Raw genomic sequence first — 20,307 nt, 5'->3', positions numbered from 1 at the left:
TACATGCCTGTTTAAGACACTGAATATTGTCATTCCATCTGTATTAGTTAATACAGACCCTTAGCTTCTTTAGAAGGTGGATTAACATTTGCCATATCTGTAGATGTGTCCACAGCTCCTCAGGAGCACACCTGACCCCTAGTGACCAAAGAAGGAAAAGTGAAGGATAAGAGGAATGAGAGGGTTAAGAAACTGTTCACAGGAAGATGGTGCTCCTGGTTTCCTCTCACCTTGGAAGCGGAGAACATTTTCCTCTTGTGAACTGATGAACGGATTCTCTCATGGCAGTGGTTATAGCTGTGAAATGTCTGAAAGAGGCTGCTAAGGGGAATAGAAATGCTGCTCTCATCAATCAATGAAATGTTGGTTTCTCAGATGTGGTACCCACATTTTTCAAATAGTTTTGGGCAGCAGAGCTTTAGTGACTGTAAATGTCAACTACTTGTGGGGTGAGGGTGGGATGGGAAGAAGTCATGGTCCGTGGAGAGCTGTCACTCTCTCCCCTCAGTCTGTTCCTTCTGGGCAATCTGATGGAGCCTGGGAAGCGTTCTGGGAAGTCCAGGTAGAGAAGTCTCTACGGCAGGACCTGCGTAGTCCTGCATTGGATGTCCAGCGTGCAGACAGTGCAGGACACCTCTGTCAACCACCTCTTTTTTGCATCAGTTACCTCTGACAATGAGAAATCGAATCTCCTTATCATGTTTCAGTTTGGAAACATATTTATTGTTTCAGATGAGCATTTCTCTTCTTTTGTTTGTCTTCTCTCTAGATAAAGAAGAAGCAGCAGGATGTGGTTAGATTTCTGGAAGCCAACAAGATAGAGTTTGAGGAGGTGGATATCACAATGTCAGAAGAACAGAGGCAATGGATGTACAAAAACATCCCCCCAGAGAAGAAGCCTGCTCAGGGCAACCCGCTGCCACCTCAGATATTTAATGGCGACCGATACTGTGGAGTAAGTGGCTGGACTGTTACCACACCATTTCATTTTCTTACTCATAGCACATCAGCTAGAGCACAGCTGTTTTTTTTTTTTTTTTTTAATACAGTGAAGACTGTGACCTCTTCACTCAGGGCCATAATCCATTGAGGGAAAGCTGGAGGGCATATGAATCCAGCGTCACATTCAGTGTGTGCATGTGAGTGGTTGTGTGGTGTCTTGGGTGTGAGTCTGTGTCTGTCTTCCTGTTTCTCTCTGCTTTGAAAGAGGGGATGGGAAGGGAAAATGTGTGTATGTGTACTTGTTACGTTCTAAATGAAGCTTATCTTTCAATTAATACATTTGGTGGGGCAGAGTAGAAGAGGGAATTATTTTTGAATCTTTATCCCTCTGTGGTATAAATAACTACTAAAAACTGATTATAACTCAGAGTTCCATTTTTTATGATTATGAACCAGAGGGATTCCTATGAACTTCTAAAACCTATTAGGTGTCTTTCTGCTATAAGTACCATTTAAGAAAGTGAAGATAATTTTGTCTAATTATCTACCTACCTTCTTAGTCCTTTTGTTAAAAAAACATTTGGTGAACTTCTTTCTAACGAGTAGGTTAGGATTTGCCTTTTGCTGTAGCTTTAAGTACATAGGTCAGTGTTTATTTGGGACCATAGTTTGATGAGGCCTGGAGAAGGAGAAGGAGAAGGAGCTGCAGTGCTGAGGTACTTGAGACCATAAATAGCGGGGTTGTCTTTAGGGTGGAGTAAGGGATGATAGTGTGCTTTAGTGACTTCAGAGGAAGCAGTTGCCTTTCCCCAGGGCTCACACAGAATAAGAAGTTGGAAAGTAAAGCCATGAATAGACTGCACAGCTTTCTTAGCTGTAGATGTGTGAGGAGAATCCTGAATGTGAACTAGGCATAACTGGTCCTGGTACTGCCTTACATTGGCCAAGATACCTTTGGAAATTTACTTATCTTTTTAAGCCTGTTTCTCATCTTTAAGCAAAGGAAAGTAGTATCGGTCTTACCTCCAAGGATGTCTTGTCACTGGTTCTAAAGTCCTTCTTATAATACATTATAATATGAAAGTAAAGGTTATTACTTTGTGGGGTTTTTAATATCACATATTTTACTGGGTGAAGTGTATTATAACTAAGGTGTGTACTATTCATGCATGACTGCAGAGAATAGAGCGTACTATTATGCTTGTAGACCAAAGTGAGGAAACAGTTGAAAACAAAACTAAAAATCAAGTAGCGCTAGAAAGCTTAAAACAAAAATCCAGCAATTTTTTCTCCCTAGGACAGGTACGAAAAGACCTCTGTGCCTTTTGTAGTGTGGGAGTACTTTCTGAGTGTAGAATTCTAGGTTGAAAAATTTTAAATGTTGTTGCTTCATTATCATCTGCTTTCCAGAGCTGCAAGTGAAATGTCTAATGCTGTTTTCCTTGATCTTTATTTATATGTTGTTTGTGTCAGTCTCTTCCATGTAAAGTTTTAAGGTCTCTTATTCAGGTATGTACTCAAAATTTTTTGGTAAATTACTGTCGTGTATACTATTTTGCATTCATTGTGGTGAGTGCTCATTGTGCCTTTATAGTCAAGAAATTGTATGATTGTATTATTAAATATGTTCTTGTATTGTTTTCTCTGAAACACTTCTTCCTAGTTTTTCCCTGTTGCCTTTGTCTTGAGTGCCTTTTAATTTAGGCGTTAGATTTTTCATATAATTTTCTAATCTGTTTTTCCCTATTATCTCCCTCTTTGATTTTTTGCTCCTTCTTTAACTCTTAATTCTTTCATTTAATTTTTATGTCATTCCCTGCCCCCCTTGTTTTTTAGTATTTTTTTCTTTTATTAGTGCATTACGTTATACATAATAGTTGGGTTCATTTTGACAAAATCATACGTGTATGGTTTTAATTTACTCCATTTCAGTCCTCAGTGCCTCTTCTTTCCTTTCCCTCCTCCCTCTCACTATTCTCTTTCCTCTACTGGTCTTCCTTTCACTCATTTGTTTATTTTTATTTTTTTACTTTATTTTATTTTTTTAACAACTAATACATTTTTATTTATATATGACAGAAGAATGCATCACAGTTCTTATTACACATATAGAGCACAATTTTTCATATCTCTGGTATTCACATCAATTCGTGTCTTCATACATGTACTTTGGATAATAATGATCATCACATTCTATCATCAATTATAACTCCATGCTCCCTCCCTTCCCTTCCTACCCCTCTGCCTTATCTAGAGTTCATCTATTCCTCCCATGCTCCTTCTCCTTATCCCACTATGAATCAGCCTCTTTATATCAAAGAAAACATTCAGCATTTGGTTTTTTGGGATTGGCTAACTTCACTTAGCATTATCTTCTGTAACTTCAGCCATTTACCTGCAAATGCCATGATTTTATTCTCTTTTATTGCTGAGTAATATTCCATTGTGTATGTGTCACATTTTTTTTAGCCATTCATCTATTGAAGGGCATCTAGGTTGGTTCCACAGTTTAGCTATTGTGAATTGTGCTGCTATAAACATTGATGTGGCTGTTTCCTTGTAGTATGCTGTTTTAAGTTGTTTGGGTATAGACCGAGGAGAGGGATAGCTGGGTCAAATGGTGGTTCCATTCCCAGATTTCCAAGGAATCTCCATACTGTTTTCCATATTGGCTGCACTAATTTGCAGTAATCAGCAATATATGAGTGTGCCTTTCTCCCCACATCCTCACCAACATTTATTGTTGTCTGTATTCTTTTTTTAAAAAAATATTTATTTTTTTAGTTTTTCAGCAGACACAACATCTTTATTTTTATGTGGTGCTGAGGATCGAACCCAGGCCGCACGGCATGCCAGGAGAGCGCACTACCGCTTGAGCCACATCCCCAGCCCATATCTGTGTTCTTAATAGCTGCCATTCTTACTAGAATAATATAAAATTGCAGAGTAGTTTTGATTTGCATTTCAGTTATTTGGCTCATTTATTGTTTTTTGTTTGTTTGTTTGTTTGTTTTTTTTGTGTGTGTGTGCTTAGCTTTTTGAGTTCTTTATATACCCTGGAGATTAGTGCTCTATCTGATGTGTGAGTGGTAAAAATTTGTTCCTAACATGTAGCCTCTCTATTCACCGCACAGATTGTTTCTTTTGCCAAGAAGTAGCTTTTTAGTTTGAATCCATCCATTTATTGATTCTTGATTTTAGTTCTTATGCTATACGAATCTTATGAAGTTGGGGCCTAATCTGACATGATGGAGATTTGGGTTGATTTTTTTCTTCTAATAGGTGCAGTGTGTCTGGTTTAATTCCTGGGCTTTGATCCACTTTGAGTTGAGTTTTGTGCATGGTGAGGAATAGAGACTTAATTTCATTTTGTTGAATATGGATTTCTAGATTTCCCAGCACCATTTGTTGCAGAGACTGTCTTTTCTCTAATGTGTGTTTTTGGCATCTTTGTCTAATATAAGATAGCTGTAGTTTTGTGGGTTAGTCTCTGTGTCCTTTATTCTGTCCACTGATCTACCAGTCTATTTTGGTGTCAATACCATGCTGTTTTTGTTACTATTGCTCTGTAGTATAGTTTAAGGTCTGGTATAGTGATGCTACCTGCTTCACTCTTCCTGCTAAGGATTGCATTTGCTGTTCTGGATCTCTTATTTTTCCAGATGAATTTCATGATTGCTTTTTCTACTTCTATGAGTAATGTCATTGAGATTTTAATTAGGATTGCATTAAATCTGTATACTGCTTTTGGTGGTATGGTCATTTTGACAATATTAATTCTGCCTGTCCAAGAACAAGAGAGATCTTTCTTTAATTTCTTTATTTAACATTCTGTAGTTTTCGTTGCAGATGTCTTTCACCTTTTTTGTTAGGTTGATTCCCAAGTATTTTTTATTTTTTTAATTTGAGGCTATTGTAAATGGGGTAGTTTTCCTCATTTCCTTTTCAGAGGATTTGTTACAGAACTGCCTTTGATTTGTGGGTGTTGATTTTGTATCTTGCTACTTTGCTGAATTTATTTACTAGTTCTCAAAGTTTTCTGGTGGAACTTTTTGGGTCTTCTAGGTATAGCAAATAATTTAAGTTCTTCTTTATCTATTCGTATCCTTTTAATTTCTTTCATCTGTCTAATTGCTCTGGCCAGTGAGTGTTTCAAGAACTATGTTAAATAGAAATGGTGAAAGAGGACATCCCTGTCTTGTTCCAGTTTTTAGAGGGAATGCTTTCAATATTTCTCCTTTAGAATGATGTTGGCCTGGGGCTTAGCATAGATATCTTTTATAATGTTGAGATACATTTCTGTTATCCCTAGTTTTTCAAGTGTTTTGAAGATGTATGGGTATTGTATTTTGTCAGATGCTTTTTCTGTGTCAATTAAGATGATCATTTGATTCTTATCTTTAAATATATTGATTTGATGAATTACATTTATTGATTTTCATGTGTTGAACCAACCTTGTATTCCTGGGATGAACCCCGCTTTATTGTGGTGCACTATCTTTTTTATATTTTTTGTATTCAATTGCCAGAATTTTATTGAGAAATTTTTGCATCTATGTTCATTAGAGATATTGGTCTGAAGTTTTCTTTGTTTTATGTGTTTTTGCCTGGTTTTGGAATCAGGGTGATATTGGCCTCATAGAATGAGTTTGCAAATGCTCCCTCTTTTTCTATTTCACAAAATAATTTGTAGAATGTAGGTATTAGTTCTTCTTTATAGGCCTTGTAGAACTCAGCTGTGTATCCATCTGGTCCTGAGCTTTTCTTCATTAGTAGGCTTCTGATGGCATCTTCTATTTTCTTGCTTGAAATTGATCTGTTCAAATGTGTATATCATCCTGATTCAATTTGGGCAACTCATATGCCTCTAGAAATGTCAATGCCTTCCATATTCTCTATTTTATTAGAATACAAGTTTTCAAAATAATTTCTAATTATCTTATGTATTCCTGTAGTGTCTGATGTGATATTTCCTTTTTCATCCCATATGTTAGTGATTTGAGTTTTCCCTCTGCTTCTCTTTGTTAGCATGGCTAAGGGTTTGTCAATTTTATTTATTGTTTCGAAGAACTTTTTGTTTTGTCAATTTTTTCAATTAATTTTTTTGTTTCAATTTCATTGATTTCAGCTCTGATTTTAATTGTTTCCTGTGTCCTACTGCTTTTTGATTTGTTCTTCTTTTTCTAGGGCTTTGAGATGTAGTGTTATGTCATTTCTTTGTTGACTTTTTCTTCTTTTAAGGAATGAACTCCATGCAGTGTACTTTCCTCTTAGTACTGCCTTCATAATGTCCCAGAGATATGTTGTGTCAGTGTTCTCATTTACCTCTAAGAATTTTTTTAATCTCCTCCTTGTCTTTTGCAACCCAGTGTTCATTCAGTAGCAAATTATTTAGTCTCCAGTTGTTGGGATAGTTTTTACTTTTTATTTTATTGTTGATTTCTAATTTCATTCCATTGTGATCTGATAAAATGCAGGGTAGTATCTCTACTCCTTTTTTATTTGTTAAGATTTGCTTTGTGGCATAATATATGGTCTATTTTAGAGAAGGATCCATGTGCTGCTGAGAAGAAAGTGTATTCACTTGTTGAAGGATGAAATATTCTATATGTGTTATTGAGTTCTGTAGTTTCTTTGTTCAGCTTTTATTTGGAAGATCTATCCAGTGGTGAAAGAGGTGTGTTAAAGTCATCCAGAATTGTTGTGTTGTGGTCAGTTTGACTCTTGAACTTTTGAGGAGATTGTTTGATGAGCATAGACGCTCCATTGTTTGGGGGATATATATTTATAATTGTTAAGTCTTGGTGTATGGTTCCCTTGAGCAGTATGTAGTATCCTTCTTTGTCCTTTTCGATTGACTTTAGTTTGAAGTCTACTTTATTTGATATGAGGATGGAAATCCCTGCTTGTTTCTGCAGTCCATGTGAGTGGTATGATTTTTCCCAACCCTTCACCTTCAATTTGTGAATGTCTTTTTCTATGAGATGAGTCTCTTGGAGGCAGCATATTGTTGGGTCTTATTTTTTGACCCAATCAGCTAGCCTATGTCTTTTGATTGGTGAGTTTAGGCTATTAACACTCAGGGTTATTATCAAGACATGATTTGTATTCCTAGCCATTTTTTATGTCCACCCACTGTCCATGTATGTCATGGTTCAGGGCTGTAGATGTCTCCAACTTTATCCAAATAATGAAGTTTCTGTTTTTTAAATCTTTTGTTATATTGACTGTTTGAGAGAAAGGAGGCCTTGACATGCTTGCTCTATCCTTAAAAGCAAAGTCTTCAGAGCCCCTTGAACAGGGGAATGTATTGAATGAATAAAAGAGTATAATGTTGTGAAGTCATGTTAACTTCATTCTCCTTATTTTTGGTTCTTTATGACTTCTGAATCTCTCTGTGTCTTGCCCTGTGGAGTCTGGGGAGGTTGTTTCAGGTAGACTGCCTGGGAGCTGGCTAGAGGTTATCATATTGATTAAACTGTGCAAGATAAATGGCATCTTCTCTGCTCCAGTGGTTTTGCTCCCAGGGTAGTGACGACAGCAACTGCTGGAGTGTATCCTGTCATCATACTCTGTTCTGGCAGGGCTGTTGAAGACAATGTCTGCTTTTATCCACATCAAGTAAATATGACCCTGACAAAGCATTAGAGGGCAACCAGCACGAGACCTCATTTATCCACCTGCTCCTGTGCACCTTGCTTTACCCAAGGATGGTTTATGAGTGGTCTCATGTGGTTGGTTAACCTCTAGAAACCTATCACATCTCAAGTGACAGGATCCAGATAGTCTGCCCATTCTTCTATACCCTGAATTGACCAGGAATTTATTACTTTATTTCATACTGAATTAACTAAGCATATGGTACATGGAGTAAGGGTGGCCAATGTGGTCAGTGGACTTCCCTCTCACATTTAGCATTAGAATATCTTTTCTGTTGGGAGGAATTTAAGCTGAGTGGAAGTTCCCTGGCTGACTCTCAGTTCTTCTTACCCAGATTTTGAACACTGAGAGGAAGATGAACAAACAGGTTCAGTAGGAATCTGTTTGTGGCAGTGAGTATCCAGGGGTGATGGGGCCAGGCCATTGCTGTGTCTGGTGACCTTACACAGCTGAAACTGGGTGTGGCCCAAGTTTGTTCTTGGCTACTCAAAACAACAAATCCTTCCTGTTTCCTAAACTGGTTCTCCAGCTTTAATGTGGGTTCTGTCCTCTTCTCACTATGCCTCCATGGATTCCTTTCCCCTTAAGTTGCCGGTGACCTTTCTAGTTCATTTGCATTCAAGAACCAGAACTGGCACTACCATGTTGTTATTGCTGATTCCCAGGAATGTTCTGCTGTGAGCCAGGATTTTTCTCTGCAAATCTGGAGATGGGTTCTAAAGATAAACGTCCCAACCCCTAGGCTTTCTGATGAGTTTTAGTGTGTGGTTTAGATTTTAGAAAGCTTGGGTCCTCATGTTCAAGGTTTTAATTCTTTTTTCTTTCTATAGAACTGGCATGTGTGGAATGTACTAGAAATGAAATCCATATATACCAAGGGAAAATATTTATTCTCCTTTTATCCCTTTTTTTCCTTTCTGTTTAGCAAGCAGATGATTTGGATTTTTAAATATATTTTTCTTTTTTTATTATTAGAAACCTTTATTGTAGTAAAAAACATGTATCGTAAAAATCTTAGCCATTTTAAATGTACAGTTCAGTAGTATTAAATTTAATTCACATGGGTGTGAAACAAACCCCCAGAACTTTTTATCTTACAGAATTGAAACTCTGTATCCATTAAACAACTCCCCTCAGCATCCTTCCCAGCCCCTGGCCACCACCATTCTTTCTATTTCTAAGAATTTGACTACTCTAGATACCTCATTCATATAAGTGGAATTCCACAGTGTTTGACCCTTCATGACTGTCTTCTTTCACTTAGCATGATATTCTCAAGGTTTATCCATGTCATGGCTTTGACAAGACTTCCTTTTAAGGCTGTGTACTGTTTTATCCATTCATCCATTAGCAGTCATTTGGGTTGCTTCCACCTCCTGGCTGTTGTGAATAGTGCTGCTATGAACATGGGTGTGCAGATTTTAAATTCCGTTTGATCTTTGTGTCAGAGCAGGGTTCCTAGATCATACGGGTAGTTCTACTTTTAATTTTTTAAGGAACAGCCAAACCATTTTCCACGGCTCTTGCAATATTTTATAGTCTCACTAGCAGTGAGACTATACTCACACCTGATATTTTCTGCTTTGTTTGGTTAAGTTCTTGTGGTAGTCAGTCTATTGTGTGTGAAATGGTATCTCATTGTGTTTTTTATTTGCATATCTCTGATGATTAGTGATATTGAATATCTTTTTAATATGTATGTTAGTCATATTTTATTTATTTATTTTGGTCCCAGGGATTGAACTCAGGGACACTCGACCACTGAACCACATCCCCAGCCCTATTTTGTATTTTATTTAGAGACAGGATCTCAATGAGTTGCTTAGCACCTTGCTTTTGCTGAGGCTGGCTTTGAACCAGTGATCCTCTCCCTCAGCCTCCTAAGCTGGAATTACAGGTGTGTATAACTGTGCTTGGCAGTCATTTATATTTTATCTGTGGGAAAATATCTTTTCAAGTCCTGTTCCCTTATTTTAGTCCAGTTATTTGACTTTTTTGTTGCTAGGCTATAGTGATTCTTTTTTATATTCTCATTAGATAGTAATCCCTTTTCAGGTATTTGACTTGCAGATATTTTCTCCTGTTCTTGTGTTTTTACTTTGTTGACTGTATCCTTTGATGAACAAAAGATTTTTCAAGTTTGATATACTCCATTTATCTATTTTTGCTTTTGTTGCCTGTGCTTTTGTTGTCATATGCCAAATCCATGATAAGCTTTTCCCATGTGTTGTCTTCTAAAAGTTTTAAAGTTTCAGGTCATAGGTTTAGGTCTTTAACACATTTTGAGTCCAGTTTCATTCTTTTGTGTGTGAATATCCAGTTTTCCAATATCATTTAAGAAACTTGCCTTTTCTCATTGAGTGGTCTCGGCATGCTTGTCTGTCATTAGACCATATACACAAAGGTTTGTTTTGAGCCTCTCTATACTATTAGTTTATATTTTTTGTCTTTTTGTCAATATCACACTATTTTGATTACGAAGCAGTGTAATATATTTCAATATCAGGAAGGAAGTATGAGTTCTTCAACTTTGTACTTTTTCCAGATGTTTGGCCATTTGGAGTTCCTTGACAGTCTATAAGAATTTCAGGACTTTGTTTCATTTCTGCAAATAAATGCTCTTGGGATTTTAATAGGGATTACATCGAATCAGTAGATTGCTATGGGTGATATTGACATTTTAACAGTGTTGAATGCTTCATTGGGTGTGATGGGACATGGCTATATTCACAGTTATTTGGGAGGCTGATGTGGGAGGATCACTTGAGCTCATGAGTTTGAAACCAGTCTGGGCTGTCATAGCGAAATGACATCTCAAATGCAAATAAACAAACAAAAACCTTCCAAAGCATTAAGTTTTTCAGTCCATTAACATGGGTATCCTTTTATTATGTTTTCCTTAATTTCTTTTAGCATGATTTGTAGTTTTTGGTGTATAAATCTAATTGGGTTTATTCCTAAATATTTTATTCTTTTGATGTTATTATAAATAATTTTTTAAAATTTCCTTTTCTAGTCATTCACTATTAATGTATAGAAACACAATTTTTTTAGTTCATTTTGTGTCCTGTAGCTTTTTTCTCCCAAGCCATACTGTATTCAGCTTTATTAAAAACAGTTTTCATAAACAATCATGTATTTCAGGCAGGACATGAGCTGACAGTACTACAACTTCCAAACTCCCTTTTTGGGTAGACTACCAAAATCAGAAAGCCACTATAAACCCAATGAAGTCTTCATGTGATGCTCTGAGTAGGGCAGGTTTAGAGACACAATTGACATTTCACATTTAACATGTTTAACAACTTTTTATGAGCCAACCCTGACTTTCAGGAAATGAAATGAAAATGTCAGAATTATCAGTCTAAAGACCCACAGTTGAGAAAAGTAACTGCTCCTCTTTTGAGGGACACTATCTCCAGATTCCTTGACATATTATAAAACCTATTGTTGGGAGTCAGATCTCAACAGATCTCGGGGTTAAGGGGAGTTAAGTCTATGCCCATGGTAGAGATGGACAGGAGGACATAAAGATGAATTTAATTTTTCTACACCACAGGACTTTTGTCCTAAGGTGGCTGTGTGTGCCATCAGTTAATCCCTCCTTCTGGGAACTAAGAGGAAGTCTCTCAAAAAGAGCAGGGAAAGGTGTTTCCCCTATAGCAGTCCAGCTTTGGAGATATTCTACTGCTGATATATGCTCCTTCCCCAAAAAACAACAATGAAGTGTTCTGTGTGCTAACAACATATCTTAAAACAAATCTTCATTTTTATAAAACTTGATAAAAAATAATATTTCAAACCATACAGTTGCCAGATATACACTGTTTTAGTCACCCTTTTCACTGCTGTGAAAAGACCTAACAATTTCAGAGGAGGAAAAGTTTATTTAGGAGCTCACAGTTTCAGAGGTCTCAGTCCATAGAAGGCTGACTCCATTCCTCAGAGCTCCAGATAAGGAGGGAACGTCATAGCAGAAGAGTGGGTGGAAAGCAACTCAGGACACCATAAGGGAAGGGGAGAAAGGGGGTGGGGGAGAGACACTGACTCCACTCCCCAGGAATGAAATATATACCCCAGAGGTACTCCCCCAGGAACCTGCCTCCTCCAGTCACACCCGACTGCCTGCAGTCACCAGCCAGTTCATCCCATCAGGGGAATAATTCACTGATTGTGTCAAGGCTCTCATAATACAAACATTTCACCTCTAAACCGTGCATTGTCTCACACATGAGTTTTTGGGGGATGCCTAATATTGAAACTATTACATACACAGTTATAAAACACTTCCCTTGGCATCTGCAGCACCTTCAGCTTTCTATATCTGGCCAGTTTGGGCATCTTCATTTCCTCAGGGTTCTTCTCATCCTTGTCAGTGTCGGATTTCTCCTTTTTCCTGTTAGGTACTGTCTCTCCCTTCTTGCAGGGGCACTTTGAGGCTTGGGCTCTGGCTTTGGAGGAGCAGGTTCATCAGACAAACCTTGCAGATCTTCTCTGTGATTCATCCTTCACCTTGGCTTTATCTCTTTAGCCTCCTCTTCAGCCTTTCTCCTGGGTATGGTGGCAGTGCCTGGATGCTGGGATGAAGTGGTGTGCAGCTTTGGTCAGCTGAGGGGTTGTTTTTGCCTTGTCTTCTTTGTGTCCCATAGCTTTGCTGAATTTGTGTTTTAATTCTTTCTTTCTTCTTCTTCTTTTTTTTTTTTTTTTAAAGGTGGTACTTAGAAATGGAAATCCAGTCAAGTTTGATCTGGCTGGGAAACACTGATTCATGGATTAACCATCAAGGAGGAAAAAGCGGTGGCTGTACAGATAGACAGGTCAGTGTAGGTTTAGCTGAGGATGCCAGTGCTCAGTCAGTCATAGGGCAAAGGTGAAGGGAAATAGAGCAAGGTTAGATGTAGTTAGAGTTTGTTTTGTAAAATCCTGTCTTATAATGAGAAAGGACAGTTTATCTGAAAGACAAATGGACAATTTTATAGAAAGATAACCTTTGACCATTTCCATTAGGCATCTTTTAAGAATATTTTAAAATTATTGCCAGTACTTTTTTTACACTCTTAAGTGGTATTTAAATGAATTCAGAATGTTAAATTTGTGGCTAATCATAGGATGTAAACCAAGTCGGAGGATAATAAAGCTGTTGGCTAGTTGTATTTAAATAGCGGTTTGGGGCTAACTATGCCTGCCTTACCACATGCTACCTGAATTGAGGCTTGAAAGTAGGCTAGAGAAGGGTTAAACTAATTTTCAGGAGGAGCAGAAAGAGTGAATGACCAGCAGTAGGTTTTTATGTCATTCCTTTACCTCTCCCATGAAGAGAGACAAGGAGACGTGCTAGCCTCTACTAACCATTGGCAGAGGCTTGGGACCTCACCCCAAGCATACTGAAGTGTGTCTATCTGCAGTTGTCCCAGGTACAGTGTTTATGTGAGACTTTGGAGAAGATTGTCTTGGGATCATATATTTTAAGTATATTTGTCAACTTATTTTTGAATTATGAACAACCTATTCCTATAATTATGTTTTACAAATTTGTGATTTGGACATGAGATTTAATTTTGAAAAGTCTTTCTGCTATTTTCTGTGTGTGTTGTGTGTGTGTGTGTGTGTGTGTGTGTGTGTGAATTTTTAAATCCCCAAATGTAAACATGAGAAATGATCTTCAACCAAGGTCTTACAAGAAGTGGTTGGAAACAGATATTTAAAAGGTTTACACATTGAAGTAATTGGTTATCTAGCATTATTATTGTTAGTGTTTCTCACTTTTTCAGCACTAAAATTAATATTCAAATAGAGATAATTTGAAAAATGAGAATGGAAAAGAAGGGGCAGCAGTCAGTTTTACCTTTCAAATAAGACTGCAAATCTCTGTTCTATCTATTTTCTCTTTTCTTAAAATAGTCTTCAACTTTAAAATTCACACTGTTGAACATATGTCATTTTGTGCCTTGCTTTATTCTTTAACAAAAACAGTTCCTATGTCCTTATAAACTTATTTTTTAGAAGTTCCTTTGGGTGGATTATTATAATTAACCTACTCATTCCCCTATGGTGAGCTAGTTAGTTTGTTTCCATTCACTTGAAATGACAGTCCATTACTAAAAAGCTGTTCTGAAGTACAGTAAATTGAAAGCTATTTTAGAAAACACATTCTCGTTTTAGGCTATTCCATTCCATTCTCAGTTCTTTATCGTTCAAGACAGGGCCTTGCTAAGTTGCTAAGGCTGGCCTAATACTTGGATCCTCCTGCCTCAGCCTTCTGAGTCACTGGGAATACAGGCATATACCAACACACCCAGCTGGGCTATTCGATCCTTCTTGCCCTCAAAGTCTCAGTCAGTCAACAGCAATGATTTGTGACATATGGTTACCGATGAGTGGAGTTATTGTTATTAGTTCTAGAATCTGGCTTCAAGATCAAGAAAAAGACATTTGATGAAATGTAAGTAAGAAAATTTAAAACTAGATGATTATTGTACGCATTGATGGCATAACCAGAGTCAAGTTCCTTGTTGTCCAGAGATGCCCAAGAGAATAAAGTCTGTCTTCCCAAAACATCCATTTGACTTGGTGATTGAGCACATTGTAAAACATATTTTTTACATAGCAAAATAAACACAATTTATAGGGCAGGATGTCCCATTTTCATGAACTTTTAAGATTAAGCAAAGCTTCACAGGAATTTCACATTTACAGGGACTGCTTCAGAATTATCTTCCAGTCCTCTAGATTAGGGATCAGGCAATCAATAAATATTTTAGGTTTTGAGAGCCACGTAATTTTCTGCATATTATGGTCTTATTTCATTTTGATTTTTGTCTGGTTGTTTTATTTTGTTTTCCAACCCTTTAAAAACTGTTAACACTATTCAGCGCTCACGACACCTTCTGTAGTTCACCCCTACTCAGCTTGATCCATTCACATTTCCCTCAGGCTCCCAGAGTTCTTCATTGGTCACATTTGAGAAACACTGAATTGGCAGTTTCCCAAGTCCTCTCATGGCAGTTAAGTATATCTTCTGACAGTGGAGTAGAATAGAACATAATGAGGGGAAGAAATTTTTACCTGTTTCATAGCTTGTCTTTAGTAATTATGTGCTAACAGAATTCTATTTTAAGAGTTAGTAGGCTGGGAAAAACCCTGAAGTCCTAAATTTTCATCCTCATCCCCAGGAGGCTGTGCTGTACAATATAGATATTATTGAAAAGTTAATGGTGCATCATCCACATGATACTTAGAGTAGAGCCCTAAAATCCCCCACACCCCTTTTGTTTTTCACTTCATACATCCAGAGTACCAAATCCCAATAATTCTGACCTATCTCTCTCTCAAAACCCAATTCAGATGTACTTGTTATTACACTGCTAATTAACTAGGACTTTGCTTATTACTCCCCCTCCCCCATTACCAGCAGGTGTAGACTTTTTACTGCTATTGACTTTTATCTCATAAAATTTTCTTGACATCTTTGCCTTCAATTGGTCCCCAAGCTCCTTGTGCCCATTTACCTTCAGCATGTTCTGTGACCTTCTTACCTTAGAACTGGTACTCAAAATGCTAGGAACATGGGACATACTTAACAAAGATCAGTCCTTCTGTTTGGTTCTGCTCATGAAGGTCTGAGCCTTTGCTGTGGGTGATTTGAAGTCCGTTAGTAAATTGAAAGCTATTTTAGAAAACACATTCTCTGCAGCATTCCATTGTATTAATAAAGGTCAAAGCCAAATTTGTCAAAAGCAAATCCAGTGAATACAATGAAATCTTTTTGTTTGGGAAACCACCTCTATTAAAAGCTCATCTATTCTACAGATAGAATTTTCTTAGGAAATCTTTTTTCTGAAATTGGAAATCTGTACTCTAAGCCCTTCTGTCTAAAAGATCAGTTATCCTATCAAGGAGAATCTTCTCTATCATCTGTAAATATTTTTATGTGGCATCATCTCAGATACTAGGAAGGGGAAACTCAAGTAGTGGGGAACAGGTGACAAAAATTCTTTGTCGCTGATTACTGATCAGCTGTATGCCCAGAAGCATGATAGTTGAGTTAGATATTCTTTGCAGTTCTCTCTTTCATATAACTGTAATTTTTATTCTTCTGTCTGTAAATGTTTAATCTTCCATTTTCACCTTACCGAGATGTTTGCCTCGATATTCTACAGTGATGAATCCCTGGGACGTGACTTTCATAAAAATGATGACTTGTGCTGTGAATATTGAAAGCTTTCATCCAGACAGTCTGAGGCCACCCCAGGTGCATGTTTAGTACATCTGAACTAATATTCAAACTGTTGGATTTCTTTCTGTTAGCAGTTTTCTTTTTTTTTTTCTTAGTCTTATATAATTAAAGATAATGAATCAAGAGCAAAGCAGTTAAAACAGTAAGGACATGTTGATGCCAATGTCAGTTCAGAAAGGCTGTTTTCAGAAAGGCAGGAATCGAAAGCGGGCTTCCTTTGCCTTCTTTATAGGTGATCCCTTCCATTTTCCCAAAATGGACCCTCTTCATTTAAGTCCTGCCTTGTTGTTTTCTAAGTTACTTCCATTCTATGATTCATTTATTAATGTCTCTATTCCTTGATTTTAAAATTAGCACAGTGTTTACACTTTTCTTTGATACATGAAGGGAGGTAGCTTCTGTCATTTCTCTCATTTTGATCAAGTGCACATATATACATAGTATTGATGTTTATTTCTTCTCTCTTCTGTAATTGTGATAATTATTTACATAATTATCTTATATTGGTGTAATTCTGTAAATACTGCTTCCTACAGACTTGTTCAGTAGTGTGAGCAGCCACAGAGGGTATACAACCTATTCAATCCCAGGCTTAGAGGAGAAGGGCACAAACACCAGTATCCAAAGGATTCCCTTCACAGAGTTCAGCAGTTTACTCCTCCAGCACACACTTGTCTGGAAAGACATGAAAAGATACCTTTTCTTTTTCACATTGTTTTTTGTTTGCTTGGACTACCTTCTGAAAAAAAAACACTTTGTTAACTTGGCATTTCTACCTGGTGAGCTTTCTGATTTTTTAAAAACATCTTCATTTGATTCTCATTCTTAATGGATCACGTTGTTGGGTCTAAAGTTCTAGAATTAAAATCATGTTCCCCGAGGAAGCATTACTTCTCATTCTGTATTCATGGTAGTAACTGGAAGACTTCATGTCTGCTGGATCAGATTTTTAGAGGTAAATTGTTTGATTTCTCTCTCTGGAAGATTTTAGCATGTGTGTGTTTGAGTTCTGCAATGTGATTTTTTAATTTATTCTGCACAGCAATAGCAATTGTTGGAAGTTTCAATCTGGAAATTTATTTCACTTTGGAAAAGTTCTGTTTGTTTGACTTTCTCCTCTCTTCCATTGTCTTTCTTCTTCCCCTGCTGGATTTATTCTTTTGGGGACCTTTGGCCCTTCATACCAGCAGTGCTCTTCACCTGTTTAATAATTTCCTTCTCTTGATCTTGATGCTGTGCATTCTAAGAGGCATTCTCAAGTTTTATTTTCTAGATCACTAGCTTGGTTTTTAGTCCTGTATCATTCTATTATTTAATGTATTTATCAATTTTTTTAGCAATCAAATTTCATTTACAGAAGCCCTTTTGTTGCTGTTGTCTTATTATTCCTTTAAAAATATTGGCTTGTTCTTGTTTGTTGTTGTAGTATTTTCTCTAATTACTCCAAGAACATTAGTTAGCAGCATTTTTCTTGGTTTCTTGTGTTCTCTGAGCTATCTCTGTTCTCCAGCATTACTTCTGGTTTCTGGCCTTTGTCTTTCTTAGAAGCTGGCGTGACTTCTCCCCAGACTTGCACAGGTCTTTTCCCTTTGGTGGGAGGACTAAGACTGTGTATAAGGCTGGGTGGCAACAGAGAAGCAGGATGAACCCCTCCAATGCTAATGAAAGAGAGCATTACAAAGGCAGTGGAGGATGCTTTCCTTCCAAGACACACCTCCATTCCATTGCTTTCTGTGCCTGATTTGGAGCCCAGACTGACCACAGACTCAAGAGTTTGCTCAGCAGTTCACAGTTTTGTCCTGAGAGCACTTCTTGAGAGCTCTGACTACACTATGCAAAGGATTGCCTCTGCCATTATACACACACTTCTTTGTGCTTTAGTGTTTGCCCATCACAGTCTCCAGATCATTGTAGTCATTGTCTCGGGCATGCAGTTTCTGTGGGAGTTCCTTGGGAAGGATTGCTTTTCTGTTGTTTTGGTTCTGTCACTTAATTGTCATTGAACCATGGTTTCCTTTCCTGTTTACTCTACCATTCCAGTTGTATTTGCATTATATATTCTAGGCATTTCTTAAAATTGTATTGCTGGAGGGTTGGGGATATAGCTCAGTTGGTAGAGTGCTTGCTTTGCATGCACAAGGCTCTGGGTTTAATCCAGCACCACACACACCCACAAAGAGAAGAAAATCATATTGCTGGGTCCCTCCAACTTCGGTAGCACTTGGATAAGAGAAGAAATGGATGCATGTGCTTACCTGCCATCTTGCACCATTGTGGTCACCAGTGTTAAACATGAATTAAGAATTTGAAAGCCTCAGCTTTGAGCTTGTGCTTATTTTGGTGTTTGGCATAGAAGTTGCTGAATGAAGCCTTGTTAGGTAACTACATCTCATCCATTGTACTAGGACTGGAACTGCCAACTACTTTTTCTTTCTATGTCAAGATTTCATAACATAGAGTATATAATTAAAGATCCTTATTCACTAAATCAAGAAATTTGCTCAGAGGCTATCTTTTAGGCCTGAAAGAATTCAAGCAGAAGGAGTCTCTCTCCCCATTTTAAAACAGCAGCAGCAGCCATGGTAGCAACTCTGTTATAGTCTTAAAAAAAATACTCTTTAAATTTTCTTTTGGGTAGGCCAGATTTCCTTTTGACTCATGTATACTGATTGCTGTCACCATTTCCTTGTTGGCCCCATGTTGTTTTTGTTCCCTGCAGCCTCCTGTTTGCTTGTGCCCCTGGCATGTAGAAATAATATGGTTCTGTCACTTAATTGTCATTGAGCCGTGGGAAGCAATACAGCTTTTCAGAATGACTGCTGTGGGCTTTCCTAACTGTTCTCTTAGGGAACACTGAAAGGGCAAAGAACTTTAGGATCTTTGTCTCAGATGCTTGCTTAGTCCATAATGGTCTAATTGGGGTGTGCAGATAATGTCCTTATGTGAGCTTGTGGAAGAATGAGACTATTGTTAACTCTACCTGTTGTAGATTTTATCTTGAGCTTCAAAATGTCTCACACATTGGTTTTCACTTGAACCTAAACAAGTATAGGTGAGGGGAGACTCTTCTTTTTTCTTTCTTTGTTTTTTTTTTTTAAACAACTCTTCAGCTTGCTGTTTTCCTTCTTAAAATTATAGCTTTTAAATAAATGTTAACCATAGTGAATAGGAATTCTGAGTTTTGCTATTATCTATACAGTTCAAAATTTTTTATTTTTCTAAGCAATTAGCATTAGAAATAGTTTTCGTCCTTTGTCTTAAATGTAATGAAAATACACTGGCTTCTGAAACTGGCTGATATTGCATGTAATATGTGTGTATCCTTCTGCAAAGTCATTCTTAACTGATTTTTAGATCCTATAGTTACAGAATGTTGATTGTCTTGAAAATTGCAATCTGCAGACACATATTTACAAACACTTCAGGGAAAGTGCCTTTGTATGAAATTCAGCAAATCTATTTAGAAACCTTATGTGAGTTTTTAAACTCTAATGCTTTTAACCTTTGTAGTAGAAACTCTAATATTTAAAAATATATATCAGCTTGACAAGTGAAACAATTTGATTACAAAGCAGAATTTTTTTTATTAGAAAGTATTATAGCCCAAGGCCATAATATAAGAATACTATATTCATATTATAATGTAATAGTAAGTGATATTTAAATTCCTAAGACTGTGTTCTTCCTAAAGGATTTCACATCATACAATTTAATTCTGAAAGAAGGCATTAACTATTAAGAGGCTTTAGATTTTAAATTATCAATCATCTACTCTTTTCCCTAGTATGACAAAGGAAATAATTTAATTTCTTGCACACTTTAGGATTTATCAAACCACTCAAAAGCTTTGAATGTTAGAAAGTTAAATTTTTATGGTATTTAAAAAAACTGGTAAATAATAGAGTAAAAATAGGATTTACTCAAACTATATTACTAGCATGATATTACCTAATGCATGACACATTGGTCATTTATTAACAAACAACTCATCTGTTCTTTTGACACAGATTGTGTTAATAACCCAATATATGTCATGTACCAGTCTGTTTGATTTTTAAAAATAATTTTCTATGAATTATTTTGTTTTTAAAGCTAATTAGCAAATTTTGTACTTGTTACTTTCATACCTTAAATGAAATTTTCTAAACTTTCAGTGGATCCAATTCAGTATTCAGGCAAGAAGCCCCCCAGCCTTAGTGATATGGTATTAAGTTAAAAGTTCATAAAGTAACAATAAGATTTACAGTTTTTATGACAAATACTGTTTAAGAGAAAATTTTCTTTTTATAAATTAGAAATGTCATTTTTAGATTTTTAAATATCTGACTTGCTAGTGATGAAAAATAAGAGCAGTTTAGTGTGGATAAATGGTTTGTTGATCATGTTACATATTTTCTCTATTTGCATATATGTACATATTTTTAGATGTTGTTTTTATGTGTATGAAACTTATATGCGAGTTTACCTGA

The 20,307-nt window shown here is 36.8% G+C and overlaps 1 protein-coding gene across 3 annotated transcripts in view; it reads left to right on the top strand.

Annotated features, from left to right (window-relative positions):
• LOC120889078 (SH3 domain-binding glutamic acid-rich-like protein 2) overlaps nt 1-20,307 on the top strand; it is a 167,663-nt gene that overhangs the window by 135,263 nt on the left and 12,093 nt on the right. For 2 of the 3 annotated variants that reach the window (XM_078019703.1, XM_078019704.1), the window contains 2 exons: nt 770-955; nt 2,416-2,451. In XM_078019703.1, the coding sequence (XP_077875829.1) occupies nt 770-955; nt 2,416-2,451 (222 nt within the window). The remainder of the gene's footprint in view (nt 1-769; nt 956-2,415; nt 2,452-20,307) is intronic. The other variant, XM_078019705.1, reaches the window with a different exon arrangement.

This window comes from Ictidomys tridecemlineatus, chromosome 8 (genome assembly GCF_052094955.1).
Source record: "Ictidomys tridecemlineatus isolate mIctTri1 chromosome 8, mIctTri1.hap1, whole genome shotgun sequence".
NCBI classification, from domain to species: domain Eukaryota; kingdom Metazoa; phylum Chordata; class Mammalia; order Rodentia; family Sciuridae; genus Ictidomys; species Ictidomys tridecemlineatus.
Note: the sequence above shows the minus strand (reverse complement) of the source record. Positions and strands in the feature narration are given on the sequence as shown.